The sequence below is a fragment of the Typopeltis vanoorti genome, chromosome 2 (assembly GCF_054136105.1).
Source record: "Typopeltis vanoorti isolate ZY-2024b chromosome 2, IOZ_Tvanoo_1.0, whole genome shotgun sequence".
Classification (NCBI taxonomy): domain Eukaryota; kingdom Metazoa; phylum Arthropoda; class Arachnida; order Uropygi; family Thelyphonidae; genus Typopeltis; species Typopeltis vanoorti.
The window spans coordinates 128,317,500-128,344,809 of record NC_143550.1 but is presented as its reverse complement, the minus strand read 5'-3'; the positions used below and the strand labels follow the sequence as shown (position 1 = coordinate 128,344,809).

The window sequence follows — 27,310 nt, the reverse complement described above, 5'->3', positions numbered from 1 at the left end:
ACATAGCCAGACTCAGGGATAACAAATGGACATATAGAATACTCAACTGGCAACCAAGAATAAAGAGAAAACCAGGAAGACCACCTACAAGATGGGAAGATCCACTAGTGAAATCTATGGGTATAACATGGAAGAGAGAGGCTCAAAATTGAGATCGTTGGAGGCATCTTTGTGACCTGCACTCATGGAGAAATCCTGAGTGAAACATGGGTCCATCAAGGTATCGAGGTAAAAAACATTCAATTCTTGTAGATGAGTCTTCTCAGAACTGATGAGGAAATATGTTCAGAACTGAAAGATTAAGGGGTGAACAGGTATGAGGCTCACCCTAATCTATAGGGATGATCACCTGGTTGCAACCAGAAATGTCATCCCTGCAAAACTTCATCTTCCAAAATATCATCTTTTCATGTCCCTCACAACTTCCCTTGGGCATAATGCACCAGCTATGTTATTACTACTTTTTCCATTGCCACCTTTATAGCCATCAACCTATCACTTTGTAGAGTGATGTTGACAAATATCAGAATGGGGAACTGTACAATGAGACTTATTTGTGCCTGTGGTCCCACAGAAGGCTCTACTAAGGTAGAAGTGGAAGAATATTTTGAAGCTCTAGAGAAAGCTACTGACACAATGAAAAAGGAAAAGTTGGTCCTTGTTGGGGATCTAAATAGCAGAGTAGGAAGTGATTGTCAAACATACAAAAATATTTTGGGAAAATGTGAAGAAAAGAGCAAAGCTAATAATAATGGGAAATACCTGTTGGATTTCTGCTCAGGACATGGACTGGTTATTACTAACACCATGTTCCAACATAAAAATGTGCATAAATTCTCATGGAAAGAAGAGGCAAGGAATAAGAAAAGTCTCATTGACTATGTTATTGTTGATAGTGATGTTTTCTCCCTGGTGCAGGACACCAGAGTGTACAGAGGATTTGAAATTGGAAGTGATCACTATTTAGTCTTGAGCAGGATAAAATTGAATTTCATATTGAAAAGAATAACATGTAAGAAAGTTTTAAAGCGAATTAAAGTTGAGCAGCTCTCAGATGTGAATTGTAGACTAAAATATACAAAGATTATTGAAGAAAAAATGAAAGAGTTTGAGAACAAGAACCAAACCTTGGAGATTCAGTGGCAAACCTTCAAGAAAACCCTGATTGATTCAGCCAGAGAGGCATGTGATGAGGTTTTCTGTATGGATAGAAAAATCATAACTCAATGGTGGACACAGGAAGTAAAATAGGCAGTGAAGGAAAAGAAGAAAGCATATCAAAAGTTCCTGGCAAATAAGTCAGCTTATGCTCTTGGAGAATAAAGAGACAAATGTAAGAAAGCTAAACTGTAAAACTAGCTAAACAAAAGTCATGGAAGGACTTGGGCAAGAACATAGAAAATAAATATCAAGAAGGTGGTAAGATATTCTGGAGGTTATTGAAGAAGCTCAGAAATGGAGGAAAGAGTGCTGTAAAAGGAATTTGAGATGATAAAGGTAAAATGAAAATGGGAGAAAAATATATCCTCAATGTATTGAGTAATTACTTCGAAAAATTGTTAAATGAAACAAGCAGCGATAGCACAGTGGTAAAAAACACTCAACAAGCATGCAGTCAGGAATACATATCCATACTTGAAGTAGAAAAAGCCATGAAATGTAAAAAGGCAGCAGGAGTATATGATATTCGACCAGAAATGCTGAAGTATGGTGGTATTAAAGTCTTACAGTGGCTGCACTGTATAGTTCAGAAGACGTGGACAGAGGGACGAATTCCCGATGATTGGAGTAGAGCTCTCGTAGTACCCATATATAAAAAAGGGAAATAAAACTGAATGTGAGAATTACAGAGGTATTTCCCTACTGAGTGTTCCTGGTAAGATTTATATATTTATATATCTAGTATATTTGAAAAACAGTTGAGAAGAATTGTAGAAGAACAAGCTGGATTCAGGCCAAATAGAGGCTGTCAGGATCAGATCTTCACTTTAGGACAAATAGTCGAGAAATCATGGGAATATAACAAAGATCTATATTTAAGTTTTGTAGATCTGGAAAAGGCATATAACAAGATGCCAAGAGAGAAGCTATTCAATACGCTACAGTTATATGCTGTCAATAGGGACATTATATCAAGCAATATTTAGTCTTTATTTGAGTTGTAAATTAGCAGTTAGAATTGAAGGAAGTACAGGAAGATGGTTTAATGTTAAATTTGGTGTGAGACAAGCATGTACATTATCCCCTCTGTTATTCATTATCTGTGAGTATATGGATCATATTATGAAGGAAAGTGGTACTAAACCTGATATCAAAATTGGAGATGTTAATGTCAGCTCTTTGCTTTATGTAGACGATGTTATACTTCTAAATAAGTCTGCAAGATTCTCTGACTAAATTGAATAACTGTTGTAATAGACATGGTATGAAGGTCAGCAATAAAAAGACAAAGACAATGAAAATAGGCAGAATCGTTGAAAAAGTCAACTGCGTTGTGAATGGAGAACCTGTGGAACAAGTAAAACATTTCAGCTACTTAGGCACGATTTTTAATGAAGATGGTAAATTAAATATAGAAATAGACAACAGAATCAGCAAAGCTGGTATGGTGGGAAGTCAATTGAATAAATTCATATGGAATAAGAGAGAAATTAGTCAGAACACTAAATTAGCTGTATACAAGACAGTGTTCAAACCAGTTTTAACTTATGCATCTGAGAGCTGGTTTAGAAGTAAAACACTTAACCAAAGACTAGAGACCGCAGGTATGAGAGTCCTGAGAAAGATTAGAGGCAAGAACAGATGGCATCAATGGCAATATCATATTAAAAACGAGGATATTAGAAAAGAACTTGACATTGTCAGCATCCAGGAATGCATTAGCAGAGCTAACCTCAGGTGATATGGTCACTTAAACAGAATGGACAAGGAAAGATTAGCAAAAACAAGTGTTCTCTGCCAGGTTGGCAGGAAAACGACCCAGAGGATGACCAAGATATAGATGTGATATGGTACAAAGTACCTTAGACGATAGAAATATATGATCTGATAATGTTGGAGTCTTGACAAGTAACAGACAAATTTGGAAAAAAATTGTAGATAGGAAGTTAGTAATGATGTAAATTTTTCATGTAGTACTATCATATCCTGTATACCCCTTGAGGGGTACATAGCAGGAATTTGATGATGAAGACCTATCACTTATTATTCTAACTTCCACCACTGTCTCCTACTATATCTATCCATTGTCCTGACACCATTTTTAACATTATCACAGCCATATCATATCAATTTGTATTCACTTCAAATCTCTTCCTGGATTTTCTACCACCTTTTCATTTCTTGGGTGCATAATACAACATTTATTCTCTGAATTTTACTTTCTTGATTAAGTGTTTTAACTGCATCATTTGTCAACTTCAGTGCAGTAATCTTCACTTCTCACAGCATTCAAAAGTGAATGTCTGTGGGATCCATCTTAGCATGAACATTCTTTCCAAAAGGATCAGTCATATCCAAAAAATTCTACAGTGGTAATTTATTATTATTATTTTAAGAGCCCCTCCATAGCTCATTCAGTTTTGATGATGCCTTTTAGTTGGAAAGACCTAGGTTCAAATCCCATATATGATACAAGGAATCCTTATCAGGACTTTTCCTATGAAGATGAATTAACTGTTCTCTTACAGAGGTGATGGTTTTTCTCTCCTGAAAACTTGAGTTTTTCATTTCACAAAACACCATATTCTGTTGAATCTAGTATTTAAAGCCTGAATGGCACAGCGTAGGTCTGTGCATAAGCGTAAAACAGAACAGAATTATTATTATTATTTGACACCACCAGGGAGTCCAAAGACTCATCGAGGGAGGGCATCTGCTCTGCAACTCTGTCTCCACCACTCAATCCAGCAACTGACTGCAACTACCCCAACGCCATCTACCACCGACCACCACAACTGCTATTTCTACAGACAATCACAAACATCCATGCCCACGGCAGGATTCGAACCTGCAGCCCTTGGAGAGCGGATATGCTAACCACTCTGCCAATCAGGCTGGCCGAGCGGTTATTTTTATTATTATTATTATTAGGATAATTATTATCATTATTATTAGAATTAGAAAAATTATCATTAGAATAATTATTATTATTCTAAGACTCCATGAAGTCAGTGATTCATCTAGGAGGTCCCTTTGTCATACAACTCATCATACCTTGCCTTAAACACATTCAAATTCTCTACAGACACCACACTCTCAGGCTAAGTATTCTAATCGTTCACAACTCTGCATGCAAAAAACCAGTTTCTCGTCTCACTCTCTTGCTCATACTCTCTTTATACAGCTTCCAGGGATGACCTCTTGTTCTTCCCGAATCTCCCACCATTTTATGAAAAACGTCTTCAACATTAATCCTGTAAATCCTTTCTTTTAGGCTTGCACGGTGATCCGAATGCACTTTTGGAAATTATGGAGGCAACTACCGTGTTTGAATAAAAACTTTAGTTTAATATTACTAAAATTTTACAATTCGACGTTTCGACCTTTATGTCAAGGTCATCTTCTGGAGCGTACAAATATACACAAGAAACAAGCTATACTACAATCATACTGGTTCGTTAAAGACACTGACTAACCGCTACCACAATTGTTGGCCTGACCTCTGGTGAAAAAAAAGCTAAAATTGTAAAATTTTAGTAATATTAAACTAAAGTTTTTATTCAAACACGGTAGTTGCCTCCATAATTTCCAAAAATGCATTAATCCTGTAAAAGTTTCTATCATATTGCCCCTCTTTCTCCTATCCACTAGATTCTGTAAATCGCATCTTCTCAACCTTTCTTCATATTCAACATTCTAGACATTCTAAGACTCATGAGAAATTACCTTAGTCAATCGCTTCTGGACCCTTTCCAACGTCTCTTTATCCTTTTGAAAACCTGGTGACCAAACCTGTGCATAGTAGTTCATATGTGGCCTAATCAAGGCCACATACAATGGAACCAGAATCTCTTTGCTTCTACAAGCCAGTGTTCTCAGCATCATTCCCAGAATTCATTGTGTTGTCCTCACAATTTTGGCAATGTGTCCTCTAAATTTTAGATCCTTATCCACCATCACCCCCAAGATTTCTTATTTCCTCCACCTCCAACAATATATCCTCACCAAGAGTAAATTCTACATCCCATTTTTATTTTTGAAATTTTAAAACCTTACATTTTGCAACATTGAACTGGCATCCCCACTCCCATGCACTCAATCTGTTCAGGCTTTCTTCTAAGACAAGAACATCTGCTCTATTCCTCATAGTTTGTCCCAACTTTTGCTTCTGGATATCCCCCCACCCCCCATACACAACTTGCTGATATCTATCAGATAGCCAATCTCCAATCTAATGCACTAGTCTAATATCCATTCCCATATGCTGTAGTTTGACTATAAACTTATCATGTGGTAATTTATCAAAATCCTTTGCAAAATCTAAGTATACTGCTGTATATCATCTCCTTTGTCCAATGAAGCTGTCACCTTATTGTAATCGACTTATTACATGACTTCCCTTTAGCAAATCCATGCTATTAATCAAAGATAGTATTGCTGTTGTCAACCCAATTCTGGAGGCTGGTTCTAACCAGTCTCTCCAACACTTTAACCACAAAACTGACACACAGATAATTTTGATGCTTGAGTTCTATCACTTCCCTTATGAAGTGGCACAATCTTTCCTTCCTTCCACTATTTTGGAACTGATTGTAAGACTCATATTAAACAAATATGTCAAGCCAGATGTCAACTGTGGCACATTCTTTCAAAATGCCTGGTGATATATCAAGTCTCATAGCCTTATTAACATAAAGTTTACTCCACCACCCCAACCCCATATACTTCTTGCTTACTTACAGTCAGTCTTTCCTCATCATCTGCTGCTCTTAGACTCTCCATGATGTCACATTCAGAAGAATGAAACACCTTTTTAAACTGTTCATTAAATATCTCAACTATATCCTCTGCAGCAGTTGTTCTTATACTATTTTCTCCATTCGGTGTTATCCTTCCATAATCAATCTTTGCTGGCTATTCACAGAGTAGCCAGCAAAGTACAGTGTGGGTCTGCCCATAAGCATTGACCAGGATAGAACAGGATTGTTATTACTGTTTTGGTCTTCAACCAAAAAATGTAGGCCCATCTAGGGTGGAATTCCATGAATTATTTAAATTCATATTTATAGCTGAGTATAAATTTAACCACTACCAAATGTGTTCATTGAATTGGGGGGGGGGGGGGGGACATTTGAAGTAAAACCAACCCAACAGGGTCTCACTTTTTTATTTATTCATCTATTATTTTACCATTTTCTTCATATCAGTAACACAGTTATGTCCACATGATACTTACTTGTTCTTCTACTAGTTCGATGTCTTTTCTTCTTATACCTCTTATGTTAATGGTTCCCATCTTTAATTCTTCTCTGATGTTTGTTCCAGCTACTGACTTTTCACTGTTCACGTTGGTTCTCTGATAAACTGCAGGCCTTTATACTGGGCATTGCTACAGCCAGCATGAAATTTCATCATATAGCATCATGTTTGTTTCTGTTTTAAGCTAATACAGAATATAATTTGGTCAGTTAAGTCCCAGATTGCCAACCCATCCTCATTCATCCAGTACCCACTGGACATCTAGCTGCACACACCATGCGAATGTGAGGATTGGACATCAGGTTAGAAACCCATTTGGTTCTCTGAATTCTTTATAGGTTATGTTGAGGTCTCTTCCCATTTATCTGGCTTTGATTCTTAAGTGATCCCAAAAAATTTATTGATTAGAATTTTGTTTATCTGACTGTATTTGATATCAACTCTCCTTTTCATTCGGATTTTTGACTGGCAGTGGCAAGTTAAATATGTGGAACGGTGTGTAAAAATCTCATGTAATTGCTATTTACTTATGTTACTTTTTTTATAGTATTACATATACTGAGTGAAAATTTCACAAATGAAGCTTAAGTTTCGTTATATGATAAAATAGCCTAAAAGTATATATACATATTTGTTCACATTTATTAATGCAATTGTACATGTTAGTGTTACTGCAGTTTTTGTGTAGTTCAGTGATGGTGAAACAAAGGAAACAAATGTATTATCAGTAGTCTACTTGCTCCTGTTATTTAATCCTGAAAGAGCTAGATAAAAATGATGTTGTATATGTATTATTGTATGTTTATTTATAGTAGTAGTTTTCCTGTGTAATATACTGTTGTAATGCACATTCGCTGTACTAACAGCACCATTTTGTAACTAGAGTTTTGCTTTGAATCTTAGTACTGGCATAATGATTAAATGTTTAAATGCTGTAGTTATGTGTTTTGGAGCAGGTGACAGCAACACCAGCCAGTGAACAAGCTAGAAAGAAAAGATAGAAAGGAGCAAAAAAATTGCTGTCTTAAATTTTGTGATCTTCAAAAATATTTACGTGCATCTTTATCTTCTCTCTGAGGAACTGTGAAGTTCATACTAAAGGACAGTATAATGTTCAAGCCTTTGTATATTAGTGAGAATATTTTGTGCACGATTGGAAACAAGTGGCATCTACTCCATGAAATGATAAGGAATCTGCAGTAAAGTGTTTTTTTGGAAATGCCTTTGGAACTGTTTATTTAAGTGTACTCCTCTTGTCAGAGCAATTATTCTTCATGCCTACTTCAGCAGATGAAGGAAGGGAGGATGGTTTTAATGAACCTTGCTTGCCAGGAGAAGAAGACATATGCAAGTATATTAGTCAAGTGAGATCTTTAATCATTATTTTATTCTAAGAAATTTGAGAGATAAGACTAAAAGAATCAATAAATAAATAACATAAAGAGGACAGGAAGTTCCCATAAAGTCAAGAGAAACTATTAAACTTTCAACTGAATGCTCTATTCGAGTTATGTATAATATCTGATATTATCATTTCAGAATTGAGTTTAATTATGAGAGAAAATTTTCTTTAAGCACATATTAGGTAATTCTAGAATGGCCATATAATTGTCCTCTGTATTTAATCAGAATTTGAGTTAATAGGAATGTTAGAAATAGTTTACTAATTGTAAATTTACAGAAAATATGATGCGTCAGCTCACCTTAGAGAGTTATAGAGAGTAATTTAATATATAAAACTATATTATAAGTACATGTTTACAGTAAATATTTACAATTTAATACTTGAGCTTCATTCTTTTATATTCACAACATGTTGATTTTTGAAATCAGTGGACCATCATTGGTATGAATCTGAAATATTCTAACTAATCAAAATAAAATTATATATAAATATACTTAATTTCTCTCCACAACTGACTTTTAAAATAAAAGGTTGAATATAGCTTAACATGACCAGAATGACTGTTATTTCCTTCAAGACCTTATTCTTATCTTTCCAAACACAAATGCTATGTTATTTCTTGACTATTCTGTTATTTTTAGTTACTGTAAAATTCATAAATTAGTGTGAATTAAATAAAATTAATTTTCTTTTTGCTTCTTTGGAAAATTCAAGACACTGAAGTCACCCTTTGAAGAGGAACCTCTTTATCAGTTTTATCAAAGATATGTACAACATCAAGCAGCATTGTGGCATAATGAAGATGGTTCTGAATCTGAGTATGAAGAAGATATATACTCCACGGCTGGTAGTCAGGATAAAAGTGAAGAAATGGACAAACGTTCAACATTGAAATCTCAGTTATCAGCAATGGAATTAGTACTTGAAGATAGACGAGGACAGAGGACATTATGGTGTGAGGTTCCCGAAGTAAGTCAAGTATAATGTATTTTCCTGTCGTAAATTTTTTTATTGTAACTACTGTCATTTTGTATTTTTATTGTATCAGCTTTTAATAAAGCGGTTTTTATCCTGTAATAAGGAGTATCTAATACAGAGTCATATTTTATGGATAGTGTTTGATGTTTGAGATCAAAGTAAAATTATGCAAGTGAGCAACTTTTGACATATAATGACAATGAGTCGACTGTTGCCAGTTTACTCACATAATGCTGATTTAGTACCACTTATTATTTTGGTATGAAACTATGCTCATGAGATCAGATTTGCTCTGATTTCTGAAAACAGAGTGAATAAATGTTTTCTGAATAAAAATAGTTAATCAATAGGTTTCCAACCCAATTTTTGAATTTGTGAAGAGGCCAGACCAAGACAATTTTTTATATATTCCCGTCTATGAAAAGTTTTAGGAAACGAGAGTGAATCTGTAACCTGCCCAAGAACAGTTGGGGAGCTGTTGTTCTTGGACAGGTTACAGATTTCATTCTAGGCTAATAAAAGGCATTCACAAACATCCATACCATAGTGGGATTTGAATCTGTCACCATTTATTGGAGAGCAGAGATGCCATCCACTTAGCCAATTAGGCTGAGATTGTGTTAAATTTAGAAAAGAAGTGGAATTTGATTATTTCTATCCTGATAAAAAAAAAAAAAATTTTTTTTTTCTTCCATTTCACTTGTTGCAGCATAGTAGCTAGCACATTTGGATAGTAATTATTCATACTTAACCATATTTGAAACTGTTTTATATTTTGTTAATACCCATTGAAACCATATCCATATCCTTGATATTACAACTCTTCATTAATATTTTATATCTGATATATATATATATACAGGGTGTTCGGGATAAATTTGACAGTTTCGTAAGGAAAAAGAAAATCTTCTTTGTATCTATTAAATTTAATGAATTGACAAAAAAACATTACAGGCAGAGTTAATTACAATACTATCAACAAGATTTACTCAAAATAACCACCATTAGCATCGATCACAGCTTCAATTCTGCTTCGGAACCTCGAACAAGCTGATGCTACAGTCTCCCTGGGAAGGGCCGCAAAAACTGTTTTAATTTTATCCATTAACTGGGCTTTTGTATTACTGGAAGTGCGATTGGTGTCTTTTTCAACTGCGCCGCATACAAAATAATCCATGGGGTTAAGGTTTGGGGAGTTTGGAGGCCAAACATTTGGACTGGTGAAGTCGTAGAAATTTTCAGACAACCATTTTTGACTTTTCCCAGAGGTGTGGCAAGGGGCCGAATCCTGCTGCCATACATACGGCCTACCATTGGCTACCCTTGTTATCCAGGGCTTGACTACAGTTAGCAACTCCACGAACAAAGCCCGAATTCCAATGCCAGGGTTCTTCAACACCTGTTCCTGCAGATTTGCGAGGAATTCTGTTGTACGAACGCAATCAGATCGTCTGCTAGGGATCTTTCTTCTTGCTACATCCTCGTAGTCACCATTGCAAGTCTCTAGTTCATGCCTGATTGTTTTTACTGTATTCAGGGAGCATTGGGCAGCAGTCGTAATATCCTTATTTTGATGGCGGGCACGAATCATCATGATACAAGTTATTCTCTTCCATGATTCAGGTGGGTTCCAGCTATCCATCCTTTCTGACATCTTGTATATGAATGAAGAAGGGTCCAAACTTTTAAATGAAGAGAAGTGTGTGTTAATACATGTAACTTACGGAAAAATATAATTAATTATAAATATGTCAAATTTATCCCGAACACCCTGTATATATATAGGATATCTGATATATATATATCAGATATCCTATCGAGCTTGGAGGGGGTCTTAAATGAATTCACTAATTTAGATAAAAACAGATTTGAGAACCTCAGATATATATGAGCATTAATACCAAACCAAGTTATGGATGGGGAAACTATACTGAAAGCTTTTGGGAAATCTACAGTGACATACAAAGCATACTCTTTATTGCACTGCACATTTTCAGATATCCTACAAGCTCAGTACCTCTTAGGGTATGCCTGTGACTGTATGTTAATGAAGTTTAGCACTGCTAATAGAATAGTGATTCATCCAATTAATCCTACGGGAAGTGTCTATTATAATTATTACATAGGCAACTCCATGGAGTTTGTAAACCCATCTAAGGAGGTCCTAAACATTATGCCAGGCCATGCAATATTCACATAAGATCTATCATGCTTTGCTTTGAACTCATTCATAGTCATGGCACAAACAACAGACTCTGGCAACCTCTTCCACTTATTCACCATTCTCCAAGCAAAAAAATCTAGTCCTTCACCATTATTCAATTTCCAAGGATGATCCCTAGTTCTCCCACAACAAGACCTGTTCAGAAAAATTTCCTCTATATCAGTCCTGTAAAAACCTTTCAGTAATTTCTGTCTCGATCATATCAGCCAATTTCTGCAATCTACAAATCTTTAACCTGTCCTCATAAGGTGCATTCCATAGACCTGCCATCACTTTGGTCATTTGCTTCTGGATCCTCCCCAAGAAACCTAGGTATAACAGCTTGTTGTCAGAATATTCTTCAGTAATTGAGTAATACAATGAGCTGTTTTTGCTACTTTTGCAATATGCCCTCTAAACTGCAACTCTCTATCCAACCCCCCCATATCCCTGGTTTCATTAAGTTTCCTGGAGTATTCCATCAATATGGTACACACGGCTGGTAATTTTTTCATCCCAGAATGCATAACCTTACACTTTGCCACATTAAACTGATATTTGTTTTCCTTTGGACACACTGCCAGTCTATTTAAATCCTGCAATTTTAACATAATCTTCATTGACTATTGCTCTACCTAATTTTGCATCATTGGCAAACAGTTGAATATTGTCCCTCAGATCATTTCCAATATCATTAATGTACAAATGAAATAGTAGTGTCCAAGTACAGAGCCTTGTGGCATGCCACTAGTCATAGGCCTACTACTGGGCTCTGCTCCTGAATAAACTGGTATCTCACTATCAGCCACCCTCATATCCACATCACCAACTTCATATCTATCCCAATTTGCTGAAATTTATTCATCAGAATTCTGTGCAGTATCCTGTCAAAAGCCTTTCCAAAGTTCAGCAGTATAACTATGTACTCGTTATCCTTATCCAACTCAGTGTCACCTGCATTATAAAAGATGAGTAAGATGAAAAGCCAAACGGCTATTTTTTCTGGCGAGGTTGATAAGTAAAGGGAATAAAAATCCCTTATTGTTTTTCAGCCAGTATGCGAAACTCTAAGATCGATAACTACAATCTAAACGTTTCATGTCGATGAACTGTCGGCTTATCCAAGCGTAAGTGACCACTTGGTAGTGGTCACTTCATCGGCATGAAACGTTTAGATCGTAGTTATCGATCTTAGAGTTTTGCATACTGGTTGAAAAACAATAAGGAATTTTTATCCCCTTTACTTAACCTCACCAGAAAAAATAGCCGTTTGGCTTTTCATCTTAGTTATAATATGTTATAATATAATATAGTGGCACACCTTTCTGGCATTCGTATAGCGAAGGCATGTAAGTTCTTTTCACTTAAGCTCTGTTATCATCCAGGTCTAGCTACTCACTGATGAGACCTCAAAAAAGGTTGAAACCGGTCTGGGTAGTGACCTCTCCTCATAATGTAAAGTAGTACTACATCTCCTAGGAGCTGTGCGTTTTTACATTATGAGAAAATATCAAGAATAGTGAGGGAGCTTGCTCCACCTTTGCATCGAGTTGCCTTGGTGTGGCACTACCACGTGATCACTTTCGCTTGGATCCACCGACAGTTCATCGGCATGAAACGTTTAGATCGTAGTTATCGATCTTAGAGTTTCGCATACTGGCTGAAAAACAATAAGGGATTTTTATCCCCTTTACTTAAAAGATGAGTAAGTTACTGAGGAATAACTTACCATTCATAAAACCACATTGTCTTCCATATACTATCTCATTCCTGGATTTTTCCCATAAACAACTTCTCCAATACCTTGACCATCACACCTGAGGTGCTGATCAGTTAATAATTTGCTACTAGAGCTGAAACTTAAATAATGCAGTCAAAGGCACTTCCAATTCCCTAGCACCTTCTCATAATACTCAAGCTGGTATACCATCTAATTTCACAGCTGTATTGACATCATGGTTCTGTAATATCCTATGCACCTCTAGTTTATCTGTCTCTAATTTCCACATAAACCCTTACCTCTCTTGTTACTGCAATATCTCTGCCTAATATACTGTTGCAAAGTGCATCTAATACAGAGTCGTATTTTATGGATAGTGAATAGTGTTTGATGTTTGAGATCAAAGTAAAATTATGCAAGTGAGCAACCTTTGACATATAATAGCAATGAGTCGACTGTTGCCAGTTTACTCACATAATGCTGATTTAGTACCACTTATTATTTTGGTATGAAACTATGCTCATGTAGTAATTCAACTATTTTGTCTGCTTCAGTTACCTCCCTACCATCAACATTTGTCAGAATTATTCTTCCATAATAATTCTTCCTTTTTGTCACCAGTTGGTGATCGCAATCGTGTTGTGCTTTCTTGGGAAGTATCTAATTGTATCGATGCTCCAATTAGAACAAGTTACATGTTGAACTACAAAGCTGGAAATTATGATCAACCTAGGAGAATGCTATCTTTGGTCCCATGGTATCAGTTGCTGAATGGGAAAAATGTCAGCAATTATCGTGGGAATTTTTTAAAAAAGTGCTTAAATGAGGCAGTAAATGTGTCTCTAGTGTTTGAAGATTAAATAGGTTGGGAGTGAAATGGATGTGCAACCTTATTAAGAAAGAGATCCAGAAGAAGAAAATGATGTGGAATGAATATCGTGAGAAAAAGAGTGAGAGGAGTTATGAAATATGTAAAGCTCAGGCCAGAAAAGTAATGAGTATGTATTGTGTGGATAGCTAAATTGGAGTATGAAAAGAAATTGGCTACTCAAGCTAAAGGCATTCCAAAAGAATTTTATTGTTATTCCTCAAGGAAAAGAAAGAATGAATGGGAAAGAAAAACTTTATTGAATGCAGATGATGCTCTGGTGACAGAAGCTAATGAAATTGCTCAATTAATGAGTGCTCACTTTGTTAAGATATATCAACCAGGTGTATGTCACATGGTTCACAATGCTACATTGGATGAAGAGTTGGAGGTTCATGAAAATGAAGCTGAAGAGCTGTTGCATTACCTGGATAAGAATTTGTCTATAGGAACAGATGGAATATCAGTCCGTTTGCTAAAGGAATGTTCAGCCGATTTTGGCTAGGCCTTTAAAATGTTTGCATAACTTGAGTCTCAGCTCAGGAATGATACTACAGGAATGGAAGGAATGTATGATAGTTCCATTGTACAAGGGGTGGTGGTGCTAAAGCTGATGTGTCTAACTACTGATCTATCAGTATCTTTGGTTTGATAGTGAATAATTTTAGAGAAGTTGGTAAGCACTCGCAGCAGCATGGGTTTGCTAAAGGAAGGTAATGTTTTAGCGATTTGGTCATATTTTATAACAATGTTATGGCTGAATTGGATAAAGGGAATGGATACACTATGATAATGTTGGATTTTTCTAAGACATTTAATAGGATACCACATGAAAGGCTGTTGCATTAACTGGAGAATATGGGATATTGGAATATAAACTCTTGACTCGGATCAAGGAATGGTTGGCAGATAGAGATCAAAAAGTGGTATAGAGTGGGTGTGAATCTGCCAGATTTAAGGTGACCAGTGGTGTACCTCAGGGTTCGGTCCTTAGTCCATTATTGTTCAATCTCTACATTAATGACATCAGGCAGAGTCTAACATCAGAATATACAATTGTTTGCCGATGATGCAAAGATAAGCAAGGCAATTGAGGATGCTACTGATGTTCATCATTACAAAATGATTTGAATAGGCTGGAAATTTGGGCAAATGAAAATGGCTGTCAGTTTAAGGTTGGTAAGTGTAAAGTTATGCACTTTGGCATGATTAGATTTCAAGCGGCATATTATATTAGCAGGGTTTTGCTACAAGAAACTGAGGAGGGAAGGGATCTTGGCATATTGGTGGATAGGAATTTGAAGTTCAATGGTCATAAAGCAAAAGTTGCAAAGACAACTTAGAGGATAATTGCGATGATGAAGCAAACCTTGACATCTAGTCATTTTGCCTATTTATAAAGCTTTAATAAGACCGCAAATGGATTATTGCGCAGATTTGGTCTCCCAGATTCCAAAGGGCATAAAAAAGCTGTAGAAAGGGTGTAAAGAAGAGTTACAAAGATTATATCTGGACTAGGGGTGGCTTCCCCCCCCCCTCAGTAGTTCCAGACTGATAGGCCAGTTCTCCTTGAATTCTGATGGCTCAAATTTTGAAGACTTGAAAGGATGGGATTCCCAACCCCCTGAGTGTTCCGGACTGGTAGGCCTGTTCTCCTCGAATTTTGAAGACTCGACACTCAGGGTAGCCCTGAGTTTCAAAACGTTTCAAATAACTTGACAGAAAACATTGCAAAAAAAGCTTTATCATTTTATATTATGGAGTGGATTATGGGATTTAGATTATGAGGACAGATTGTCAGCATATGGATTACAGACTGAAGAAACAAGAGAAAGATTGGTCTGTAAACTATATGCTGACAATCTGTCCTCATAATCTAAATTGAATGGGTGTTATTAGGATATTGTCTGATGAAATTTTTTCATTATATGGAAGGTGGGGAGAGAACACTAGGGAATCCATGGAAGTTAAGTTTGTTCACAGTCAAGAAAGAGTAAGAGCTATGTTTTTTTTCTCTCAGAGACCAGTGAATGAGTGGAATAATTTGCCTTTAAGTGTAATGAGTGCATGTAGCATGTGAATGAATTTAAGGGTAGGTATGACAGCTGGTTTGGGTGATTTATAGCCTCCCTCAATGATAATAAATTTAGTTTAATCCTTTATCCAAGTGTAAGCAATCAAAGTTTGCACCTGAAGTATCTTCAGGACTGAGGCAACTCATGGTAAAGGTGGACTAAGCTCTCATCACTTGTCTTAGTATCTCCCATAATGCTAAGTACATCTCCTTGCAAACATGTATAATGCAATGCATTAAGGGAAGGGCCTCTACCCAGACCGGTTTCAACCATTATTGAGGTCTCGTCAGTGGGAGCCAGACCCAGAGGTGGTGATACTAAAGTGGAAGTAATGGAGAACTCATATTTACCTATATGAGTTGCCAAAAGGTGTCTCACCTTATTATTAAATTCTCTGGATTAGAGAAAGATGTTTGAAGTTTTTTTCACTTCTAAAATAACTATAATAAAAATTAGACCATAAAAAAAACAAACTTCCAACCTCCCTCAATGAGTTCTTGACTCCTTGGAAGTCTCAGATAACAATAATAATAATAATTACCTTTGGCCTGCACTGCTAATTTTCTTCCATACTCTGATTTTGCCTTTCTTAGCATTCTGGTCATCCTTCTGACCTGTGCTTTGTACTTGTTATGTGCCTGCTGATCACCTTTCTCTTTGAATTCCCTCTACAGATTTTTTTTTTTTTTAATGTTGAGCCCATACACAGGAAGTTGGTTGGTCAACCTATAGTACATTAGTACCATGTATGGGTAACTCCATTTAACTCTTACTTAATTTATCCTCCTGCCTGTGGGTATGAGATCTGCTATTACTTCTCTCAAACACTCCTTGATCACCACCCATGTACTATCAACACCCAACAGTTGTAGTTTTTCATGCCATGGTATTACACCAAGCAATCTCCTGAGTTTGTTATACTTACCAGCCCTGTGATTCCACATATGTCCTGACTTAACTGAAAATTCCACATATTTAGCATCTCTCAGGTTAGGACCACATGGTCACTCTCACCAGTTGGTGACAATGTGGCCATCTTGGTTACAGATATATTCTTTGATGCAGTTACTTGATCTAGCATTCTCAAACTCCTGGTATATCTTCCATCACGTGCTTTCTCAGATAATTATTCCTTAGTAACTGCATAAATTGTATTTTTTCCTTCCTCCCATTTGTGTCCTTTCCTCCTCTTAATCTGTTTTCCCATGTTTTTCATAATAATTACCCACCCACCCTCCACTCAATGAAGTTATTTGCTGATGCATATCATCATCACATAGCACACTGTCTGCATCATCATTTGCATCCTCAGGTCTATTAGCAACAGTTAGCAGGCAATTGTATATTTTGCCCTGTTGGCTCCTATCTCACATCAGATAGCCTCAAACATTTGCAGACTATTATCACTGATCTCTAAGTTCCTCAAAAGATATGACTTTTCACAAATGGGCAACAAATTTACAATGGACATTGAATCAGAGCTCAAGAAACAAAAAAGCACATCTCAGGAACAAAGCATTGAATCATATTGGACACACCTTAAACAAACCATTGCAAAATCTGCAGCCAAAAACATCCCAATAAAAATGAAGAATGGTAGTTTATGGATTACAAAAGAAACCCTAGAACTAATTCAAAAAAGGAAACAAATTAAAATAACAGATATTGGCAAAACCCAAATTACCAGAACCTGAATAAAGCTATTAAGAAATCTTGTCAAAAAAATAAAAATAGCTATATCCAAAACATCTGTAAAGAAATAGAAAGACACTCCAACTCTAATGAAACAACAGATTTATTCAAGACGGTTAAGGATATAACCAAAAAATTCAAACCAAAACTTAATATAATTGCAGAGGAAAACGGCAAGATCTTAAATGATACTAATGACATAGCCAGAAGATGGAAAGAGTATTGTGCCGAGCTTTACAAGGACCCAGCTATTCAACAAGAAGACAAAGGAGCTATGGAAAACATGGAAACAGAACCAGAGATCCTCAAAAGTGAAGTAGAACAAGCAATCAAAAAATTAAGGAAAAACAAAGCCCCAGGCCCTGATTCAATACCAGCTGAAATGTTGAAAAACCTTGGAGAGAATGCAGTCAACTGGATACATGATTTATGCAACAAAATCTGGAAGATGGCCGAATGACTGGACCAATTCCACCATTATCCCAATCTACATAAAAGGCAATCACAACAACTGTGAAAACTACCGCACCATTGTCCTTATCTCACCAGCAAGATTTTACTACACATTATTAAGGAGAAATTACAAAGTTTTATAGACCATCAGATCTCAGAAGAACAAGCAGGATTCAGAAAAGGACGAGGGACTAGAGATGATATATCTCACATCAGAGATCATATATCTAACATCAGACAAATAATTAAAAAAACAAGGGAATTCAACTTAAGCCTTTATCTGTGCTTTATAGATTACTCCAAGGCCTTTGACTGCATGAGGTGGGATATCAAGCAAGAATCAGGAATACCAAACCATCTAATAACCCTCATAAAGAACTTATTTCAAGGAAATCAAGCAACAGTAAGAATTGAAAACTCACTGTCCCCTGCATTCCAATTTGAAAAAGGATCAAGACAAGGATGCATACTCTCACCATTACTATTCAACCTTTACAGCAAAACTATATTAGAAAAGTGGAATGGAGGCATTAAATTAGGTGGCCAAACAATCACTAACCTACGATATGCGGATGACACAGTGATAATAGCAACAAACGAACAGGAATTAAAATCCATCCTAAATCAATTAGAATGGGAAAGCCTAAGCCACAGTTTGACTAAATCAAGATAAAACCAGAATAATGATTTTAAACAACGCAGAAGAGATAGATATAGAGGGAATTGAAATTGTCAAATTTCATTTAACTACCTTGGAGTGATAATAAAAAAAAAAAAGATGGATGTGAAAAAGAGATAAGAAGAAGAAGAATAGCACTAGCTAAGAAAGCGATGACTGATTTAACCAAGATCTGGATAAATCGAGCACTACTTCAAAAAGACGAAAATTAAGCTTGTACAAACTTAGTTTTTTCGATCTTTCTCAATGCTTCTGAGTCTTGGGCTATGACAAAAGTTGACAGAAGAAGAATTGAGGCATTTGAGCTCTGGTGCTGGAGAAGATTGTTAAGAGTGTCTTGCACAGAAAAGAGAGCAAATAAAAGTATCCTAGAAGAACTGAATATCCACACAAGACTGATAAACATAATTGAAAAGAGAATACTGTAATATTTTGGACACATATATAGAAGGGAAGGCAATTGCCTGGAAAAAGTAATCATCCAGGGTAAACCGTGTGGGATAAGAAAAAGAGGAAAACCCCCCAACAGGTGGATTGACCAAATACCAAGAATCACTGGACTTAAACTAGAACAAGCAATAAGAGAAGCACAGGAGAGAAAGAAATGGCGAAGCATCATCAGGAAGGTCACGAGTCCTCAGACATGAGGAGATCCGAGAGAGAGCAGAGTTCCTCATTTTGCCTGCATTTCATCAGTTACCATCAATATCATCTTCTGTTAGTAATGTCCCACTAATGCTAATAACTTTTGGTCAAGAGTAACTAACCAGTGCTAAAAACTCACTCCCCTCCTCTGTTCCAAATACTCTTTCTTCATTAGTGTACATAAAGCACAGTAGCCCCTAGGTCCAAAATTATCCTTATGCTTTATACTAGCCATCCCAATTTGGTTTGTTACCAGCGGTACTAACTTAGGCATTTTTTTGTACATTTTTACACTCACTTGTCTCATTGGTATCTATAGACCCAACAGATTATCCCCCCCCCCTGCCCAAATATCTCCTTTTTTTATGATTTTGCACTTTCAATCCCTCACTTCATTTAGCAACACTTTCTCCATACTCTAAACACCAAATCCATTCAAATACAAACCATCCATCTTGTATAAGTTCTTTCATTTATCAAACTCATTCTGCACATCCACAAACTCCCTAATAGGATTCATTCTTTCTCTCTTATAGTTACACTGTGATCGGCATTTATTCTGTAGAATTCATGGAGACAAAAGCATACATGTTAGAGTAATAACTTTACTTACCACTAATAAAAAATAACACTTGGTGCTTCTGCACACAGGCCAATACATAATACACAACAATTCATATGATCATCCAACACCAAAACTAGGGATCATCAAGGTTCACGGACAATTCATCGAGAGGACAATTTATAACAGGGAAAATTCATCGAGAGGACAGATGTTGAAAGTTTATTTTTCACTTGGTTAGAGTATAATAAAATTAATTTAATCCTTTATCAAAGTGTGAGCAAACAAAGTTTGTGCCTGAAAGTATCTTCAGGACTGGGGTAAGGTGATACAACACCAGGGCAACTCGTTGCAAAGGTGAAGCAAGCTACCAACACTCCTATCTCAGTATCTCCTATAATGCAAAACACATCTCCTTGCAGATATGTCTAATGTTATGCATTAAGGGAAGGGCCACTACCCAGACTAGTTTCGACCTTTATTGAGGTCTCTTCAGTGGGAGCCAGGCCCAAGTGGAGATACCAGGCAGAAGCATTAGCAGGTCATCTCTACCTATAGGAGTTGCCAAAAGGTTATCCCAGTCCTGAAGATACTTTCAGGCGCAAACTTTGTTTGCTCACACTTGGATAAAGGATTAAACTAATTTTATTATACTCTAACCAAGTGAAAAATAAACTTTCAACATCTTTCTCTAAATCCAGAGTAATTTATTAACAAAGGGTGGCACACCATTTGGCAACTCCTATAGGTAGAGATGACCTGCTAATGCTTCTGCCTGTACCTCCACTTGGGCCTGGCTCCCACTGAAGAGACCTCAATAAAGGTCGAAACTAGTCTGGGTAGTGGCCCTTCCCTTAATGCATAACATTAGACATATCTGCAAGGAGATGTGTTTTGCATTATAGGAGTGTTAGTAGCTTGCTCCACCTTTGCAACCAGTTGCCCTGGTGTTGTATCACCTTACCCCAGTCCTGAAGATACTTTCAGGCGCAAACTTTGTTTGCTCACACTTGGATAAAGGATTAAACTAATTTTATTATACATCGAGAGGACAATTTATCGCAGGGAAAATTTATCACCATGAAAATTCATTGCTGGAAGATTCATCACAAAAAAATTCGCTGAAAGTATTATTCGCTACAAAATTGAAATAATATTGCATTGATACCGATATATGAAAAGTAAATGCAGTGCAAGATAATTTGCACAAAATATATGTATTTATGTATTATTTGTTTAGATTTTAATTAGATTTTCATAGTATTTTTATTATTTTACAATGAAAATAATATATTATTGATCGGTGAGTTTCCTAATTTGTGTTTCTTCTTAAAAAGTTATAAATATTTTTTATTACTTAAATACTGCAGGTTCTGCTGATGGAATATTAATATATACAAAACTGGAATAGGTATAGGAAGAAAGGGCATCATATTTAAGAATATTTATTCTGCAAACTGTTCGTTATATTTCTGCACACTTAGACACCCATCCAGATGTGATATATATATATATACGAGGGTGGTCTGAAAAGTTCTCAGCCTAACAGTGAAAAAACGAATTTATAATTTCAAAATTATTTTTATTTTTCAACATAATCTTCCTTAAGACTAATACATTTATTCAAGCGATGCTCCGTTGTCATTATTCCTTCCCTGTAGTGGTTCTCAGTAAGATCTGCAAAATATCCCTCTACAGCTGCAATCACCTCTTGATTTGAAGAAAAACGCTGACCAACAAGCAAGAGTTTTAGTTTTGGGAAGAGATAGAAGTCAGAGGGAGCCAAATCTGGAGAATAGGGTGGATGTTCCAACAATTCATAGTGCAGATCCCTTAATTTTATCATTGCCAAAACACCTTTGTTACAGATGCATTGTCCTGATGAAAGATTTTATTTTTTTCTTCTGCAAACTGTATCTTTTCTCACAAATATTTTTTGTCTAGTCTGGTCAAAAGATCAGAATAATAGTCCCCGGTTATTGTTTTACCCTTTTCAAGATAATTAATAAATAAAATACCTTTAGCATCCCAAAACACCGATTCCATGACTTTCCTGCTGATCGAACTGACTTTGTTTTCTTTGGCACTAACAACTGGCTTCTGTCCACTGTTTTGACTGCTGTTTGGATTCTGGTGTGTAATGGTGAATCCAAGTCTCATCCATAGTAACAAATCAGTGCACAAAATCAGTTTTATTCTTGTTAGAACACTCCAAGCACTGTTCAGAGATTTTCATGCAAGTGCGTTTTTGATCTGCTATGAACAAGCATCCATCTTGCACAAAGCTTTTTCATTTGCAATTCTTCGTGCAAAATATATCCTACACATTCTTTTGAAATGCCTATAGTCTCAGCAGTTTAACTCACTTTGACTTGCCAGTCATCCAATACCATATTGTGCACTTGATCAGTGATTTCTGGTGGTGTTACACTTTTTGGACATACTTCATGTGGATCATCTTCAAGGCTGGTATGGCTACGTTTAAACTCAGAAGCCCATTTCTTAATTGTCGAAAACATAGTAGAAGAGTTCCCATAAACTTTTATGAACTTTGAATGAATTTCTTTTGCCATTAAACCTTCTTTTACAAAGAATTTTATAACTGCATGATACTCAATTTTATCCATTTCAAGGGATACAGACAGCACTCTTGTTGTCAGACAGCTGTATAAAGCAAACTACAGTACTTGATAGAATGACTTGCAATTTCACATGGATACTTATGACAGATGTACCAACTTAGGAAAAAATAATCTTGTGGATAGTCTTGCCATCTATGGTCGAGACCGAGAAGGTTTCAGAACACCCTCGTGTGATCGAAATATTATTATTATTATTATTATTTGATACCTCCAAGGAGTCCAAGTACTCATCAAGGAAAGGCACCTGCTCTACAACTCTGTCTTCAACATTTAATCACCAACTGACTGCAACTACACCAACATGGATATTTGCAATTGTCCAATGACAATCACAAGTATCCATGTCCACGGCGGGATTTGAACCCGCAGCCTTTTGGTTGGAGAGCAGATATGCTATCCACTCGGCCAATCAGGCCGGCTATTTCTTAAATTTCTTAAAAATATTTTTTTAATTTTTTTAAAAATATTTCTTATATGGGAAATATTTCTTTTTTTTTTTCACATATATCCACAATGAATAACTTTATATCGAATAAAAATTTTCAAAAAGCTAAATATAATTGAAATATTAAATAATGAAATATTTCTTAATTCTTTAAAATATTTCTTAATTTTTGTTAAATACAGTAGAACTCGGTTATAATGAATTTCACGGAACCGCATATATTTGTTCGTAATAACCATTATTCGTTATATCCAAGAAGGTCATAATTTGAGCGAATTAAAAATGTTTTCAGATTTTTCTCAGCATAGGTATATTGGGTAACATAAATACATATGTGCATACATACATATAAAGAACAAAAATTTATTTTTAAAACTTCACATTTTACATAAAAAATCATCAAGCATGCTTTGCTTTGCACAAGACGCATATTTCATATGTTTGAAATTGTTCCTTATACCACTAAGATGCTTGAATGTGTCATCTGAACTTACAGATCGTGATTCCATAAATCTTGTTAAAATATGTAAAGCATTTTCTGCTTCGTTACCTTCACACCAGGTAACGATTTTCTCATCATTGCTATTTTCTTCCTCGGAGTCACTACTACTATTATCTTCTTCTGGTGTATGAGAGATTTGTTTTAAGATGTCAGCGTCTGTCGGTATATCCGAAGTTGCAACGCCATTATCAATGTCTATAAAATTATCAATCTCTGCGCACGTTTCAAAATTGATCAAGTTTTGAGCTTTTAACCATGCTGATAACGGTAAGTTATCCTCTTCATCTTCTTCAGATTCGCACTCGTATTCCGCAAGACCAGCTTTCTTAAAACAGTTTTGTATCGTAGACGATGACACCAAATTCCAAGCATCACTCATTAAATGTATTGCGTGAAGTACACTGATCTTCGAGTCGTAAGCTAAGCATAAGCATTTTTCGCGGATTTTTCTCTGCGTTCTATCAGTTCCAAGACTAACAGACGACGAAAATGGGATTTAAAACATCTAATTACGCCTTGATCAAGTGGTTGCAAGACAGATGTCACATTCGGTGGCAAAAAAACAAGTTTTATGTTTGTTAAATTAGCCACTACAGGATAGGCAGGACAGTTGTCTATCAATAACAAAATTTTCCGGTTTTCACTGCAAAGATTTTTATCCCACTTGCGAATTTCATTTTAGAAAATTGAAGATGTCATCCAGGCCTTCTTATCTGCTGTATAATCAACGGGAAGTTTCTTTATGTTTTTAAAGCATCTAGGCTTTGCCGATTTTCCAATTACAAGAAGCTTTCTTTTATCGCTACTGGTCATGTTCGCACAAACTAAAACTGTGAGTCTATTTTTGATAAATTTTCCGCCAATGCACTTTTCGTTTTTAAATTGAAAAGTTTTATCGGGCATTAAATTATAAAAAACCCCTGCTTCGTCTGCATTATAAATGTTGTTGTATCCATACCTTTGTTTGATGTCCGGCCATACATTCTTGATCCAGTCAGAAACAACGTTTTTGTCAATGGACAATGCCTCGCCACTTACTTTTGCGTAGACAATATTGTTTCTGTTCTTAAAGCAATCAATCCACCCATTGTTGCATTTAAAATCGCTATAACCAAGTTGAACAGCAAATTTTTCGGCTTGAACTTTCAAAATTGGTCCGCTAATAGGTAAGCCAGCAGTTCATTGCACTTTAAACCACGAAAGAAGTGCCTCGTCAACGTTACTTTTATTACACTTTTAAGTTTTTTACACTTCGATAAATTGTTTTCAAAAGCTTTCAGAGTCAACTCGTGATTCTTCCAAATTGTTGATATTGTAGATAGGGACAAACCATACTTCTTTGCTACTGTCAGATTTGATTGGCCACTTTCCACCTCCCGTATAATTTCTACTTTTTCGGAAACTGATAAAATTTTCCGTTTGACTCCCGACATTTTTCCACAACCAGAAAATGCGTATGTACGAAATGTCAGTAAAGGAACGACACATGTATTATTTGTTCGTTATTCCCGTGAAATGAATTCGTAATAAACATGAAATACATGCATTAAATCAAATGTAATTCAAATATACCTTCAAAATTATTCGTTATAAACGTGAATTCACTGTAACCGTGATCATTATAACCGAGTTCTACTGTATTTCTTATATGGGAATTTTTTTTCACATATATCTGCGATTAATTTTCCAGTGAGGAATTTTCTCTGCAATGAATTGTCGGTGATCAATTTTCCCGCAATGAACTGTTCAGACACAGATCATCAGCACCCTCAAACATAGAGCCTTAATAATTTGTTCAAGTGAGCAGCCACTGAAGAATAAATATGGAATTATAAGCCAGACTTTTATAAAGAATGGTTACAACAAAAACATGGTTCATAAGATTCTCCACAATAATGCTACAAAAGATCAAAAAAAATTACAAAAATGTTATAGCAATGCCTTACATTAGGGGAATATTAAAAAAAATTGATAGAACATGGCATAAGTACATATTAAGGCAACATTCTTATCTACAAAATTAAAAAGCATATACTTAGCTCACCCAAATGTCTTCTTCCTTACCTTGTTCACCCAGGAATTTACAAAATCCAGTGTACCTACAACTTGTCCTACATAGGGGGAAACAAGATGCACAATCCCACTAAAAAAAAAAAAAAAAAAAAGATAGAAACACCACATTAAATTCTTTCACAATGATAAAACAGACCTTTCCAATCATGTACTCCATACATGTCACAGAATTAATTGGAAAGGCACCAAGTCCCTACACCACACCAAAACTTGGTTTGAAAGAAAATTCAATGCTTGTGAAATGCTGATTCTTCATCATCCTAATCTCAACAAGAAATTGATGGACTAGCAATTCAAAGATTCTGGAAACCCATCTGCAACCCACATAGCATTCAGAAGAACATGATAGCAGAACCCTAACACAAGAAAACCTGATTAGTGGGAAGAACCTAAGGGATAAGAGGACTGTAGAGTTGCAGTTGATGTCGTTACACTTTTAATATTTTATTTTATTATACCTTATTGATTATGTTTTTATTATATAAAAATTTTATTTATTTATTTTTTTTTTTTAATTTTAAATGTTACTTTTCCCTTTTTTCTTTCCCTCATTAGAGGTCATGTTAATGTATAAGTAGTTACTATCGCTTACTTTATGTGTATTATGATTTGTTCTTGTGTTTTGTTCATACGTGTGTATTCCTGATGATGACGTCGAAACATTGAGTGTTACTTTTCTTAGTGGTAAATAAAGTAATTGTTCTAACCCAGGGGTTGGCCAACCTTTTATAGTTCATGCATCAATTTTTTTCATTTTTTAATTAAGATGCGCCATACAAACTTATACCACTTTTCAGTCCTTTTAAAATATGGTAATATGGATATATTTAACATAATAAATTTAGTTTAACTTTTATCCAAGTGTGAGCAAACAAAGTTTGCGCCTGAAAGTATCTTCAGAACTGGGATAAGGTGGTGCAACTCGTTGCAAAGGTGGAGCAAGATAACATCACTCCTATCTCAGTATCTCCCATAATGCAAAACACATCTACTTGTGGATATGTATAATGTTATGCATTAAGGGAAGGACCACTACCCAGACTAGTTTCGACCTTTATTGAGGTCTCTTCATTGGGAGCCAGGCCCAAGTGGAGATACCAGGCAGAAGCATTAGCAAGGTCATCTCTACCTATAGGAGTTGCCAAACAGTGTGCCACCTTTTTATTAAATTACTCTGGATTTAGAGAAACCACCTTACCCCAGTCCTGAAGATACTTTCAGGCACAAACTTTGTTTGCTCACACTTGGATAAAGGATTAAACTAAATTTAGGATATATTTAACAGTTATGCATAAAATGATTTATTATATATATATATATATATATATATGGTAATATAGACACTTTTAGCAGTTTTCAATAAAAGGATTTCATATAAAGACAAGATAAATATAAATTATTTTTTTGAGACTTTTGAAATTGCTAAGCTTGTAATGTTTGGAGTTAAATCAGTTACAGAAAGCATCAAACAGTTTTTCAAATTTGAATCAGTCAGTCGTGACCGTAGTTTGTTCTTAATCATTTTCATTGATGAAAATGCTTGTTCGCATCTATATGTAGTTCCAAAATGACAGATAATACTCTACGCAAATTTTCTCAGTTCTGGAAAATGTTCACAGGGCAACGATCACCAGAAATTAATTATATCAGAAGCATCTGGGAGTGATGGAAGTTCATTAAATTTTATTTTCAATAAAGAATTGGTTTTGAGATCAATAAGTTCCATTTGTATGTTACTAGGCATCGTCAAGATTTTTGTTCAGTAAAAGTGAAAAGGGATTTATAAATGCAAGTATGCAGTCTTCTTCTTCGGCAAAATCGCTAAAACGACTGTTAAAGGACTCTTGCAATAATCTGAGTTTCTCAGTATATTCTGTAAAGTTGCCATTATCTTCAACAGATTCACTATGTTCTTTTAAATGTGGAAATTGACTTAAATCCCTATTTT

General features: G+C 35.6%; 1 protein-coding gene across 1 annotated transcript in view; it reads left to right on the top strand.

Annotated features, from left to right (window-relative positions):
* Exn (Ephexin) overlaps positions 1 to 27,310 on the top strand; it is a 265,308-nt gene that overhangs the window by 40,992 nt on the left and 197,006 nt on the right. The window contains exon 4 of the mRNA XM_090413075.1: positions 8,540 to 8,794. Coding sequence (XP_090269201.1) covers positions 8,540 to 8,794 — 255 coding nt within the window. The remainder of the gene's footprint in view (positions 1 to 8,539; positions 8,795 to 27,310) is intronic.